The sequence below is a fragment of the Leishmania mexicana genome, chromosome 31, assembly GCF_000234665.1.
Source record: "Leishmania mexicana MHOM/GT/2001/U1103 complete genome, chromosome 31".
NCBI lineage: Eukaryota > Euglenozoa > Kinetoplastea > Trypanosomatida > Trypanosomatidae > Leishmania > Leishmania mexicana.
This window is the reverse complement of record NC_018335.1, coordinates 381,841-395,862: the sequence shown is the minus strand read 5'-3', so window position 1 is coordinate 395,862 and position 14,022 is coordinate 381,841. Positions and strand designations below refer to the sequence as shown.

The following is a 14,022-nucleotide window of genomic DNA, read 5'->3' as shown; positions in this document are numbered from 1 at the left end:
ATACACGCACAGATACAGTCACTAACACTGCTGCAGGCGCGCTCCAACACCCACACCTACACAGACACAGACACACGGCAACACGAAAAACCGCCATTGCCGACAACACGGCCGCGTTAACACACGTTGGCATAGAGCGACTGCGCGGAACGAGCGAGCGTTGAAGAGAGGAGCGTAAAAGGCTTACAAAGGCAATGAGAGAGGCGAGGTGGTGTTGGTTTGAGTTGTTGGGGGGAAGGGCAAACAGCAGACACCCTCTAAATCAACACGCGCACCGTCTTTTCTCCCTTGCCTTTATGGGCATCGCCCCTGTGACGGCCAGCGATGCCGCCATCCACCACTACTCTCACCCGTTCTCCCTGCTGACACCGTTGAGTGCCACCTCTATAGGACACATGTCACATGAACGCTGAAGAACGTCGGCCGGAGGGCGGGGCGGGGAGCCGATGACGCACGAGATTTCGCCAAGACAGTTCGGGCTCCTAATGCGCCCCTCAATACCCCCCTCCCTCGCTTTTCCGCCGCTGCGTCGATCTCTGTTAGCCAACCTGTTACTGCTGCTGATCCTCATCCGGCTTCGTGACAATGACGTCGTCGATCTTGAGGATCATCTTGACCACCTGCGTCGCCAGGCGCAGCTGCGAGCACTTGCCGCTCAAAGTCTCGAAGACCTGCTGCTGCTTCATGTCGATCGTTCCGCGGTCCATGCAGTCGATGCCGGCGTACGGATTCTTGCCCTCTAGCTGCGCCTTGCGTGCATCGGAAAGGGCGCGGATGGGGTCGAGACCGCTATTGAGGGCCAGGTTGATCGGGATCGACTCGAGAGCGTCAGCGAAGGCGCGAATGGCGTACTGGTCCACCGTTGACACGGCGTCGGCGTGGGCGAGCACCGCAGACGAGGCCGCCAGCTCCGCCGAGCCCCCGCCGTAAACGATGCGGTTGTCGCGGATCAGGTTGCGGACCATGCAGATGGCGTCGTGCAGTGAACGCTTCGCCTCCTCAATCATCATCTTGTTGCCACCGCGGATGAAGACGGTGACGGCCTTGCTATTCGGGCAGTTCTCGACAAAGATCATGCGGTCCTTCGTGGTGCCAAAGCCAACCTCGCGGACGCGGCCGCATGTGCCGAGCTTCTCTGCCGTCAGATCCTCAAAGCGAGGGACGATGCGGCCGCCGGTGGCGATGGCGATCATCTCCAGCTCCACGCCACCGACCCACCGAACCGCTGGCAGATGGTTGCGATACAGTAAGTAGTTGGCCTCATCATCGAAGCCCCACTGGCAAATGACGAGGTCGGCGCCGGCGTCCTTGCAGCGCTGCACCTCGGAGCGGAAGTACTCCTGCTCTTGCTCGTGCAGCTCACGCATGTGTTCGGCGCTGCTGATCTGCAGCGTATGCTTCGTCTTCGGCTTTGGCGGCTCGAAGGCGCAGGTCAGGATGGCCATCTTCGGGTTCGTCAGCTCCTTGGGCATCTGCGGATGCGAGAAGTCCTTGTCGAGAACAATGCCATCCACAAGGCACGTCTCTTCCAGGCGGCCGCCAACCTTGCCCTCAACCTTGATAAGGTCCATGTTCACGTCGCGTCGTTCCATGTCCGCCACGGCGAGCACCGCGTCCACGCAGATCTGCGCCAGACGGTCGCGGTCACGGTTCACCACTTTAGAGTTGAGCGTCGAGCGGGCTGTCTGCAACAGGAACTCCTTCTTCTCCAGAGGGATGGATTCGGCCACCTCCTCGAGGCGCTTGCACGCCATCTCGCACGCCTTCTCGTACCCCTCCGAGATGCGTGAGCTGTGGATGCCCTTGTCGAGCAGCGCCGTTGCTTGCTCCAGCAGCGCGCCTGCAAAGCACACAACACCAGTGGTGCCATCGCCGATCTCGGAGTCCTGCGACTTGCTCAGCTCCACCATGAGCTGGCCGACCTCGTTGTCGATGTCCATCAGGTCTAGGATGGTGGCGCCGTCGTTTGTCACAACCACCTCGTTATCCGGCGTGGTAAGGATCTTATCCATGCCTCGCGGGCCGAGGCTCGACTTCAGCACATTCGCCACGCCGAGTGCAGCGAGGATGTTCGCTCTCTGCGCCTCGACGCCGCTCACGCGCTCCTTCTGCTGCTGCTCCTTCACCAGCAGAAAAGGGCGACCGTACTCATCAAAGGCAAGAGACATGTTTCTCAAATACGAAACAATAAAAGTCGAATGCCAGCGAGCGTACAGCACAGGTGCACCAAAGTCACACAAGGAGTGTGTGTGTGTGCGTGTGGGGAGGGAGAGACAAGAGACGGAGCACGTGCAGGGCAGAAGGGTGCTTGTATGCTTGCTTGCTTGTATGCGTGCGAATGCGCCACCACGAAGGAACGACGGTCGTCTGCGACGTGCACACACACACACACACAGAGAAAGACAGACAAAGACCACACACAAAAAAAAGACGGACTTTGTGCTGGGGGTTGTGCGTCTCTCCTTTCTGCGATTTTTTCTTTGGGGACCGGGGCGGGGGCGGGAGCGGGGGCCTGTTTTGTGCGCGTCGTCGGCGTTGAGGGGGAAGGGCGAAGGAAAGGCGACCAAGATGAGGCACAACACACAAACAGCAACGGAGGGCAAACGGAAAATGCACACAACGAACCAAGAACCACCACACGTAACAACAACACAATGATGTGCACCAATAAAAGATAGAGGAAAGCGGCTTGCACGAGTTGCGTGATCATGTGCGCATGAGAGTATATATATATATATATGTGCGTGCGCGTGTGCGTGTTTGTTGTTGTCGCACGCAGCGGGCGAGGTGAGGACAGGAGGGAGGGGAAGGGATGAGGAGGGCTCTGCGAAGAGCGAGAAGGAACCGGCATTTGGGAAGCGCGGAGGTGTGGGCGAGGAAGGCCGTCTCTTTGTCCAGGCACTTTGCTGAGATGCAAGCTACCTGCCGTGTGAGATGCTTCCCGCAGCATTTCGCTTCTTCCAGACTTCCCCGTCGCCGTTCAGTGGACTCAGCTGACCGGTGTGGGAGAAGACACACGCACACGCAACATGCAGTAATACGCTTGTGTCTTGTGTTTCGTTCATTGAATGGACATCATCTATGTAGCAGACCGCGGTCAGTGCGTGTCGCGCACAGTCAATCGCCGCCTACTCTCCTCCGCTTTCTTCCTCAACGCACCACAGAAGGCAATGCGCTCACACCGTGTACAGCAGAACACGCACGTGAAAACGATGGGAATGGGAGGTGCACATCCGCTCATAGAACATCTTCTATGTCCTCAATGTACTGCAGCGCACGCCACGCGGCAGGCTGCATGCCAAACGTGTCGGCGCTAGAGGAGACTCTCTCGTCCTCCTGGGGGTGCGCTGCCGTGCGTCGGTGCTGACTAACAAGTCCACGCCAGAAGTTCACGATGGTGTTCATGCGCGCCCCCTTCTCCGTCACGTCATATGGGATGCTCGTGGCCACCGGTGCCGAAAACAGCGCGGAGAGTTCGGTGGAGGCGGTTGTCGGGTGCAGCCGCTCGTTGCGCGTTGCGCGCTCAGCCGCACGCTGGTGCACTGCGCGTTCGCGCTCCACCAGATAAGTCGCCTTTCGCTTCGGCTGCACATCACCGCCGAACATCTTCACAAACGCATCGGAGGAATTGCGGTCTGTCTTCAGAAGCACAGTCGACTTGCCCCGAGCAGTGCCCGCGACGGTGATCAGCGTTGCCTCGGTCGGTATGTCGCCCTGGCGGTACTGCAGCTCCTGCTGCCGATACTGAAAGGCGGCTGCGCTCTGTCCTGCACCCGGCTGCATTGGCCGTTGCTTATAGCGGGCTATCTCCCCCTCCGAGGACGGTGAATGACTGACGAAGACGGCGAGCTGCTGAGACTCCGCCCACACCATCCGCGCCACTTTGAACAGCGGAGAGGCCTTGCCGTAGCCGGAGACAGGAGTACACAAGCCGCCATCAAAGCATTCCCATGCAAGGAGTCGGCCTGGGTCGCCAACGACCGCAACAAACGCCTCCCCGTCGGGCAAAAGGTGAATCGGTGTGGCAAACGAAAGTCGTGTGTTGACGACGCGCAGCTGCTCGCACGTGGTGGCGTCAAAGACAAATACGATGGGAGCACTTCCGCAGGTCACAATGGCGTACCCACCCTTCACCTGCACCTCTGCCGCGCCGCTGCAGTCGGCCGTGTGTCGCGTCGACATTTGCCACCGACTGCCGCCCCCGCCGCTGCTGGCAGTCTCTACGGTGGCGCGCCAACACACCACAGAACTGTTTGCGTGGACGGACCACACTCGATTGCTGCGCTCATTCGAGGCAAGGCTGAGTGTCATAGTCGACACGCACTCCGGCGCCGCCGTAGCGCCGGCCGTGTCGACTCGTTGCACAAGCTGCCCGAGAACCTCCCTAGTTGTGCGCTGCGAATCCGTGGGTGGGGTTCTTGTGTGGTGCGCTGGAGTGAATGTGGTGATGAGACGCAGTGTCGTGTTGCTCATCGTCGTCATCGATTCCATCTCCCCCTGGATCGTGTGCTCGTAATCCCAGACGAAGATCTGATCGCTGAAGCCGCCGGCAATAATCTTCTCTTGGTGAAACACTGCCGTATACACTGGAAAGCCGTGTGGCAACGTGCACACGCACTGCATGCTGTCGGGCCCTGCGCTCGGTTCGCGAGTGAGAACGCTTTCCGACGACCTGGGCTGCCAGACACGTACCGTCCCATCAGACGAGCACGACAGCAGGTACTTGTCCTCTTTCTGAAATACGACACGGTGGATGTGACCGGTGTGACCGACAAGGCAGGCAACAACGGCCATGTCAGGGAGCAGAGGATTGCGCAGCTCAACCACGTGCTGGAGATGACGACAGACGCCGAGCGCAACGAAGGAGCCGCTATGGGCGAAGGAGACGCACGTGACCGCCCCCAGAACTGCGGTCGTTTGCAGAATCTCGTGCGGCAGCAATGACCGCTCGCCATCCATTCGGTAGTAGTTTTCGGGGAGGACAATCGTGGACCAAGGGCACGCTGGAACTGCCGCCCCACGAACGCCGTCTTCCTCCCTCATCCGGCCGAGCGACACCTCGTTATTGACGGCTGCCGAAACACATCGTGAGGAGCGCGGCACCGCGTCACTCCCCCCATTGGACGCCAGCATCGAGAGGAGGTATTCCTCGTAGAGCAGCATCTCCGTTGTGTCAGGGACGAAGGCGGTGTTGCTCGTCTGACGTACGCGGAGTACGATACAGCCTTCGTACGGAATCTTGCGGTTATTGGCAGTTGCAAACACTGTGTGGATGGTCGGCACGTCGTTGGCGATGGAGACTCTGGGGCCGTCGCTGCAGCAAGGGGCTGCACTCGAACCATGCGGTTCAAAGACCGCGCCCGCCGCGGAGCATGAGACGGGGATCAACGCGCTAAGCAGAGACAGGTACCACGGCGTGCGAGAAGGGTAGCGATAGAGCTGCACATGCAAGTCGTCTGCCGCGAGCAGGTTTGAGCGACCAACGCAGTCGCGCAACATCAGAAATCCCCAGCAGATGGGGTAAAGCCCCTCACGCAAAAGTGGAAAGCCGTGAATAGTCTCGTTGCCAAAGTCCAGCACTTCCAGCAGAAGCATCGCGTCGTCCGCCGCGGTGCGCATTTGTTCTGGCCTCAGCCGCAGAGCCAGCTGCGCATTCCACCACGGCGCGCGCGTCTTGTGTGCGCGGAGATCAAACGGATGTGTCACGGCGCAGGGAACAGAGGTGGATGCCTGAACCAGGCTGCGCCCCGTCGCACAGCTCACGACCCACGCGCGCACCAGGGGGTGGACAACGCCGGCGTCGGCGTGCAGAGGGCTCATACCACGTATTGTTAAGACCAAAACAACGCCATGCTCGTCGGATGCGCCGGCGGCGGCTAGCTTCGACGATGTGGTGCTTTCAGCGCTTCCCCATCTTTGACAAGCGTGGCCGTCACTGCTGCCGGTGGGCCATGGACGTGCCGATTCGTCCTCACCTTTGAAAGCACCCGTAGCGCGGAACTGCGTCGCGCGCTCGCTACCCACGCCACCGGTGTCGCCAGTCTCCTCACCATCATGGGCAACGATTGCGATATTCCACCTATCGGCCTCGTGACGTCGCCCAGCGTCGGTGCTCCCCAGGAGCAACCTCTGCGTCAGTAGGCTCGCCTCTGCCTTTGTAAGCCCTTTGTTTTTTGTGCTGTTTTGGCACGCTGCATGCAAGCGCGTTGCAGGGCTCATGAAGAGTAGAGGTGCGTGAGACCCGTCCTCAACGGTTGGGAAGGCACCACTTCCGGCCAAAGCGGCAGGCGCCGCCTCTTCCATGCCCGTTGTGTTCCCGCTGCCCCGACTAGCTTGGGCACCACGACCATTTTTTCGCCGCTTTGTGTCGCCATCCGGCGACAGTGCGGTTGTGTTGTGCGATGAGATGGACGTCTTTTCTTGCAACACCGACGACGACCACGGCCCACGTCGACCTTCGCCATCGAAGAGACGCACAACACTCGGCCGCTGTATTTTTAACGATGCGCCATGGGAGGAGTGAGTCTTTCGGCACCTGTGCGAGGAGACTGGCTTCGCTGCGGCTTCCGAGTGCGCACCACCGCGTCGCTTTCCTCGGGTGCGAGTATGACTAATGTGCGTTGTACGCCTCACACAGACGCTGTCGCCACCTGAGCTGCTCCTGTCACTGCCAGCTCCGCACGAGGAGGCTGATGTGCAGCAAGTCACAAGGTCCTCTGGAGCATTTCGGGCGGAGATCAAACCGCGCACCGCTGCTTCCACAGTCTCTCGCTGGGGGTGAAGGTATTGTGGCCGACTATCCGTGCCACGTGATGGCATACCTGTGACGGTTGTCGCAAGCGCAGGAGTACCTTCCACTGATGCAGGTGTGACACTCACAGATGGCGGGCGCAGCAGCGACGCTGGCACGACGACTGCGGGTGCCAAAGGAGCCGGCAAGAGTGACGTGACGGTGTGAGGGAGGTTTGCCTGGGCCGCAGAGTTGGTGGTATCCGTGGCACGCACTCCTTCCACGTATGATGGCGTCGCGAGCGCTGCAGCGGTCGGATGCGATGAGTACAAAGGTATTTTCACAGGAGCCGCGTCGTCGGTGTGCTTGGGCGCTGGTAGTAAAACTGATGGCGACGCAGGAGGCACGGCTGAAGAAGATGGAGAGCTGTGAGCGGATGGACACGTTTCCAAAACCGTTACTGGAAGCGCACCAATGTCCATTGAGGGCGAGACATTCTCCTGCGAGATCGCAACCGGTGGGGGAGCAACGGAAGAGACGCCGTTGTCGGGGACCGGGATCGCTGGCACCGCCCGCAGGTCACTCGAGGTCGACGACAAAGAAAGGGCTTCCCGAACGCGCGTGACTGACGACCGTCGAAGGCAGAAGACATCTCGGTCGGAGCCTCTAGGGGCTTTGACCATTGATGCTAGCGCGGCTGTGTGATTGGCGCGACCGAGGAGGTTCGGCCAGCTTGAAGACGGCGCCGCCACCACAGGGTTCATCACTTGCACCACAAGCGGCGGGGGTGGAAGTGGCGGCAGCGGCGCTGGGGACCTCGGCGCGGCGAGTGAGCTCTCAAAAAGAAGCTGCGGCGTGGCGTCAGCGTCATCTTTTTCCATCACTGATACCTCTGCATTGTGCGGCGGCGGCGGCGGGTTACCGGAGAAAGAAGGGTTACTCATCGCTGTAAGAGTTGTGCGTGTGTGCTTCTCTTGCGGAGGCGGGGAAGCGGTGCCGTAAACGAAACCACACACACACACACGCAGGCACGAAGACGCGCTGGGTTCTTTTGGTGAAGTCCTTACCGACGACAAAGCCACTCTGCCGATACGGTAGCTTCGTTTTCTATTCGGTGCACTGCAGCCTCAAAGATGCATCAGGTCGCGGGAAAAAGGGAGAGGAAAAACACATGTGTGTGCGTGTGCCTGTGATGTATCTGTTTGCTTCGGTTCGCGTGTTGTTATGTATGTTGTTCTCGTGTATGGGTGTATAATGTGCTTGTGTACTGTGCCGGTCGGTGTCTGAGGACGCGCTTCTGAAACCCTATCGTGCGTGCAGAAGTGATCCTTCGATGAACGGTCAGGTCTCAAGGAAGCCAGCCAGCTATACCATAAAGAGACAGGATGGTAATGCGGGTCGAGGGCGGAGGAGCGACTGGCTTAGATGCACAGGAGAGGCTCGACAGACGTAAAGGCGCATGCACGCAAATGTAATGCTGAACGCGCCCCCTCACCAAAGGTCCGCGAGAAAACAGGAAGCAACTACGCAACAACCTTCGCAGGTGGAGACCAAGGCTCAGAGGTGCGCTGCCACAGTAAGTCCTCCCTTTCGCCGTCAGGCAACGATAGAAAGCTGGAGGAGTGTGTGTGGAACATAGCTGAATAGCAGAAGGCCAACCCACAGCCACGAATCCGACTTTGCATCTCTCAGAGATGTATGGAGTGCCGTACCCGCTAAAGAACCGCGATTCGCGGTAATTTCTCCATTTTTTCTTGTTCCAGTCACACCGCCGTGCACCTTTGCGCTCAGAATGGGCGTGTCTCCCATCAGCACTAACAGACGCATCTGATACAAGAAAAAAGAACGAAGCCGGGCAACATACCCAGAAGCAAGCCTCACCAGGAGAAGAGGCATAGGCCACCTGACACACTCCGTACCCATGACAGAGAAAAAGCCACGTAACCACACACTAGAACACAACAGTACACACCAGCCATCATGACCTTTGGAAAGCTTCCTCAAAAAAAAGGAAAATATAGGTCAGAGAGCTTGCACACAGTCCAACGGTTTAGGCCCGCGAAAGAAGAGCTATATGCCGTTGCCACATCCACGAACCCACAAGGAAAGATTCAACGGCAGAAAACAGAAGCAGAATAGCTAATCGCGCACACCAAAAACGTCAGAGTGGGTGGCGCCTATGCCTTTCCCCACACACACACAAACAGGGTAGACTCGTGAAACATACAACGAACGCGTCCCTTCCTCTCACAAAAATGAGTTCATTCTAACGCCGCCAGCAGGTCAGCAACGAAGTCCATACCACAACCACAGCGCAGCCCCGCTCCCCCCCCCGACGAACCGCCCTGCCGTCGAAGCGGACGGCCATGCGCCGAGCGGGCTCTCCGTCTTCGTCCACGCCCCCTCACCCCCTGCCGGCCGCACCACCCGCGCCACACCGACCCGGGCTCACCCCACGTCATGATGCAAACGCGGGCCACGTCCACGGTCCTGCTCGAGGGCGGAAAGCGGTGGCGTGCGTCGTGCGGGTCGCAGGGGCTGGCCTAGCCGCGGGCCACGGCCCCGCGAGACCCGGCACACGTTGCCTGCATGCCGTGCCTCTCCCCCACCCCCGTCGCCTCAAGCCGCGGCATTCCTCAATGGTTGCGGAGACCCTCCCACACCGGGCTCTGGCACACCCGGTGATGCCGTTCGGGGCGCGCTCGTCCTGCCCCCGGCATCGGTGCCGCATCGGCCCACGCGGCCACACGGAGGAGACGCCGCTGCAGCAATGCAGGGTGCCGACACGTGCCCGCCCGCAGCCGGCGGAGCATGGCCGCCCGTCGCCCCGTGAGCTCAGCAGCCTTGTACACCGGCGACAGCCCCGCGTCCGAGACCGCTGAGCGGCGTCCCTAGCCGGTGCAGCCGGCGCCCCCGCCTCTCTGGCATCGCCCCCTTTGCAAGCATGTCGGCTTCTGTCCTTCGCGTCCCACGCACAGCGGCCAATGACAAGCTGAAATGAGAGACGCACGCGACGGGCCGGCAGCCCCAGTATGGGGGCCCAGATGCGTCGCAATGTGCCGTCCTACACCGCTGTGGGACCCGTGCTGAGCGCCGTGAGGAGGGAGAGCAAGCCCCGCAACAGCAGCAATCAGGCCTTGTGTGTCTGTGTCCTTGCTGCTCCAGCTACCCTCGCAGCAGGTCCAGTCCCAAGTTCCACCGCTTACCACTCAGCGCGATAGCTGCGAGGCAGGGGGCCGCAGCCCCCTGACGCTGTACCTATGAGTGTATTATGATCATTAGGCATCGCGGCCCCTCATGGCTGGACGTCTGCCAGTCTGGCGCCGTCTGTCCAGAGGGAGCAAGGCAGCTTCGCAAAGCGGGAGCGTCGTTACATGCACGGGGCGAGGTTCTTTGTCGGCTAGGTGAGTCGAAGCGTGCTCATTGGTGAAGCAGAACAACAGAGGCCTCGTTCTGCGCTTCCCGAATAGGTCGGCCCCCCACCATCCCATCGTGCAATCTCTGACGCTGTTCTTGTTCGTGGCGTTGCGGCGCTTCTCTGAGGTGTCTACACGCAGCGTGGGAGGCGACGCCGTAGCGTACTACCTCGCTAGGGAAACATCATCTTGAGCTGCTGTCGGGCGATTGTTAGGTCACCTTCCACAGACGCCAAAACGTCACGAATGACGTCCACATCAGCGGACGGAAACTCCATCCGTAGAGCCTCTGCCGGTGCAAGCCGATGCGGCACCTCTGGTGGTGAGCGAGGTGTCTGTACAGGGGGTGGTGTGGAGATGGGTGTGGTGGCCGCCGCGCTGCTGTTCGTCTTGCCAAGCTGATCGGAAACTCTCAAGTACAAGTGCCGCGACACGAACTGCTCTCGCCCAACATCGGAGACGTTCTTGACGTATTCGTCACAGGTCATCAACTCTCGCTTCAGCCCCTCCTCCAACAGCGCCAGCGTGTCGTCCGCTGCATGAATCTCTGCCATTAGTTCCAGCGCACGTGCCTGCAGCGGATCAGCGGGGACGAGGCAGTTGGCGTGCTCCTCTACCGTGTCCTCGTGTCCGTCCAGCTGACGCACGAGTGAGCTTACGTTGCCTACGCTCGGCAAGTACTCCTGTAGCTCGTATTGGTGTTCCCTGAGGATCTCTTTAGCCTTTTGCAGCTCCCTGTTCGACTCGTTCAACTTCTGCAGGTACAGGAGAGCCTGCTTGCGCATGTCAAGGTATTTGCTAGCTTTTTGGTTCACGTCAATCACGACACGCTCCGCCGCTTCCTGCACTAGTGACTGGCGGGCGGGGTCCATTCCGTTCAACCCGGCACTCTGCACACTGGGCCGCTCACTCGCCACTGCGGTAGGAGGGACGTCGTTCGCTCCAACGAGGGGGTATTCTACCTCAAACTGCTCGCTAATGGCGAGCAGCATGTCCAGCAACGAATACGGCCGTACTACCCCGCGCAAATACGACAAGCACTCCACTTGGATGCGTCCATCGATCGACATGACCGAGTACGGGTGCTTGATCTTCTCCCCACCAGGCGGTGGTACGAGAACGGCAGACGGCATTTTCTGCGGATAATCATCCGCAAAGGAGATCACCACGAGCAGGGGAGTGCCCTGAGTGTCGTGGGGGCTCTTGCGAATCGTCAAGAAGCATTCAAAGTGCAGCCGCTCGGCAATGTCCTTGTCAGGCGTCAGCCGCACCTTCGAGTGGGGAAAGTTGTTCGCATATGGAAGGAAGTTGCTGATGGCGTACGTGATGGCACTCGCAGCCACTGGAGAATAGTATTGCGACACAATCGAGATGTCTGCCGCCTGATACAGTGTCAGCTCCATTGTCGGTAAAGGGCAGCCGCGCGGCTGTGGGGTAGCCAGGCGAACGTGGGGTAAAGTGAGCGTCTGAGAGTCTACCTCCGAATAACAGGGCAAGCTTTGCCAGGTAACACGTCAAGTGACGAGAGGCGAGACACAGCTGACCTTTGTGCGTCTGGGAACGAATGAGGTGCGCACCGGAGGTGCGCCAAGAAGACCGCTGGAAAGCGGAGGCAACAACAACAAAAACAAAAACAGAAAAGATCAAGACCGGCAGCAGTGAAGACATGCACGTGTTGCGAGAGCCAAAAAGTGTCTACGGTACCAAGAGCCTTAGCGAAGCGTACAGATGCCCGTACCACGCAATCAACAGAGAAAGAAAACCAAAAAGAATGCACTAATCGGATACTCACGTGCACCACATGGGTCACACACTCGGACACACTAGACTCAACGCTGTATTCGTGCAAGCCTAGTTGTGCGCCTTTATTTCCCTTGGCACTTGCCAAGCATACGGTAATGAGTTGCAATCGGAGTAGCTACCGTGAAGAGACGTGCGTCAGGCATAGACAGAGGCGTCAGGCGGAGAAGAAGAGGGGCGTGTCAAGGGACAGAGAGAGACAGAGAATGAGCGAGTGAGTCGTGTGGAATTTTTTTTTCTCCCCATGCAAGAGCTGGGAGTGACACATGAGATGTCAAGTGTACCACTGAGAAACAACCACAAAAAAGAGTACACAGCATGAAATGCAGCACAACCACATAACAGAGAGAGGGAGCGAGTCACGTCGATGATTCCTCGCTCTCCCGTTGCCCACAGAAGCAACGCGGCAGTTGCCTCGTGCTTCACCTTCACACAGTCCAGGATTCGAAGGAAACCAGAAATCATACATAAACACTAAGAGGGTCAAAAGAGCGCTCTCGCAACTCCTCTTCGTGATCCCATGAAAGCAGATCACATATAGAAGCGCGTCCCTCTCTTTCGTGTGCCCTCACAAGCGCGACTTGTCAAGGACTTCTTTTACTGATCTTGCCATGCAAATTCAAACTTGAAAAAAAAAGGATAAGACGCTCACTTCAAGAATGTTCGCCTTCTACACCCGCATACAGCTCAGCAACGAAGCCCACACCACAGCCACAGCGCCGCCCTGCCGTCGAAGCGGACGGCCATGCACCGAGCGGGCTCTCCGTCTTCGTCCACGCCCCCTCACCGCCTGCCGGCCGCACCACCCGCGCCACACCGACCCGGGCGCACCCCACGCCTTGATGCAAACGCGGGCCACGTCCACGGTCCTGCTCGAGGGCGGAAAGCGGTGGCGTGCGTCGTGCGGGCCGCTGGGGCTGGCCTAGCCGCGGACCGGGGGAAGCGGAGAACGGAGAGAAAATCCAAATAATACCGAGAGCCTCTAAAGAGCTTTACGGTTTCCCATCTGGTGCATGTCTCCTCTCCTGGGGCTCCTCTCTGTCTTCACCTCTGCCTGTCGATGGCGCAGTGTGCATACTCTTGAGCAGCTGTGAGGGACAAGTGCGTCGATTCCCACTCTCCAGGATATTGTATCTTGTGCTATCCTGCCAAGGCTTGAGGCCCCACTGAAAAGACAAGGAAGTACAGAGAATTGAAGCACGGCACGTCTATGGGGCATGTTTCCTTGTCGTTTTTCAGCGCAGGAACTACTCCACAGGTTATCCACGGCCTTTTCGGGTCGACACCGCCGCTGGGGTTGGAGACACCGGCCATGTTCCGGCAGTGACGTCACCAGTCAGTCGAGGAGCCATTCGCACAACAGAGAAAGGGTGATATGTGCGGGAGCAGCCAGAAGCCGCGGTACGACTGCGTTGGGTCGAAGAGAGGCGTTGCAGGACCACTAGCATCCCGCGCACAGTTGCTTCTCTTTCTCTCGTTTCGTCCCTCCGCCCCGACTCCCCCCCCCTTCCTTCAGGGCACCGCATGCCGTTGATGTATTCTCCCACTTCTTGTTGCTCTTTTCAAGTCCGCACGCATGCTGATATGCTGCGCACGTTACTGATCGAGAACTCCTTGGAGTGCCTTCATGTTGCAACAGAGAACTTGGCGGAGGCAGAGGCCCAAGCGTCGCATGTGAAAGCGGGGAGCCAGAGACCTAGCGAAGCCGCTATCACACAGATATGCATAACTCGACGGAGTAAACGCACACTCGTGCCAATCACGCGACCGCCTCCATCTATCGCCGACACTCCCCGCTTGTACTTCACACTGCCACCACGGAACGTTAACACACACACTCACACACGCACAGAACAGCTGACAGATATCCAGATGAGGGGAAGCAAAGACTTCCGCACGTCCGCGAAAAAAAAAGAAAGAGATCCAACGGAAGACGGGCGATAACACTGCAGAAAAAAAAACAGACAGACGAGGGAGAGGGGAGAAGAACCGACACGCGCACGCACGGCCGCGCACAAGCAGACGAAGCGAAACAAAGAAGGCCTTTCAGACAGAGACAGAGACAGAGGGAGAGTC

The 14,022-nt window shown here is 59.0% G+C and overlaps 3 protein-coding genes across 3 annotated transcripts; all 3 read right to left on the bottom strand.

Moving 5' to 3' along the window:
• Positions 1 to 551: 551 nt before the first annotated feature.
• On the bottom strand, positions 552 to 2,168 carry LMXM_31_1000 (chaperonin containing t-complex protein,putative; the record flags this gene model as incomplete). Its single annotated transcript, XM_003877895.1, has 1 exon — positions 552 to 2,168. One exon carries the CDS (start codon positions 2,166 to 2,168, stop codon positions 552 to 554), a length of 1,617 nt encoding a protein of 538 aa, XP_003877944.1.
• A 1,069-nt stretch (positions 2,169 to 3,237) lies between these two features.
• On the bottom strand, positions 3,238 to 7,674 carry LMXM_31_0990 (conserved hypothetical protein; the record flags this gene model as incomplete). The annotated part of the gene is made up of 1 exon (XM_003877894.1): positions 3,238 to 7,674. The coding sequence occupies one exon, from the start codon at positions 7,672 to 7,674 to the stop codon at positions 3,238 to 3,240; it is 4,437 nt and encodes a 1,478-aa protein (XP_003877943.1).
• Positions 7,675 to 10,319: 2,645 nt separating this feature from the next.
• Positions 10,320 to 11,549, bottom strand: LMXM_31_0985 (conserved hypothetical protein; the record flags this gene model as incomplete). The annotated part of the gene is made up of 1 exon (XM_003877893.1): positions 10,320 to 11,549. One exon carries the CDS (start codon positions 11,547 to 11,549, stop codon positions 10,320 to 10,322), a length of 1,230 nt encoding a protein of 409 aa, XP_003877942.1.
• Between the last annotated feature and the right edge of the window lie 2,473 nt (positions 11,550 to 14,022).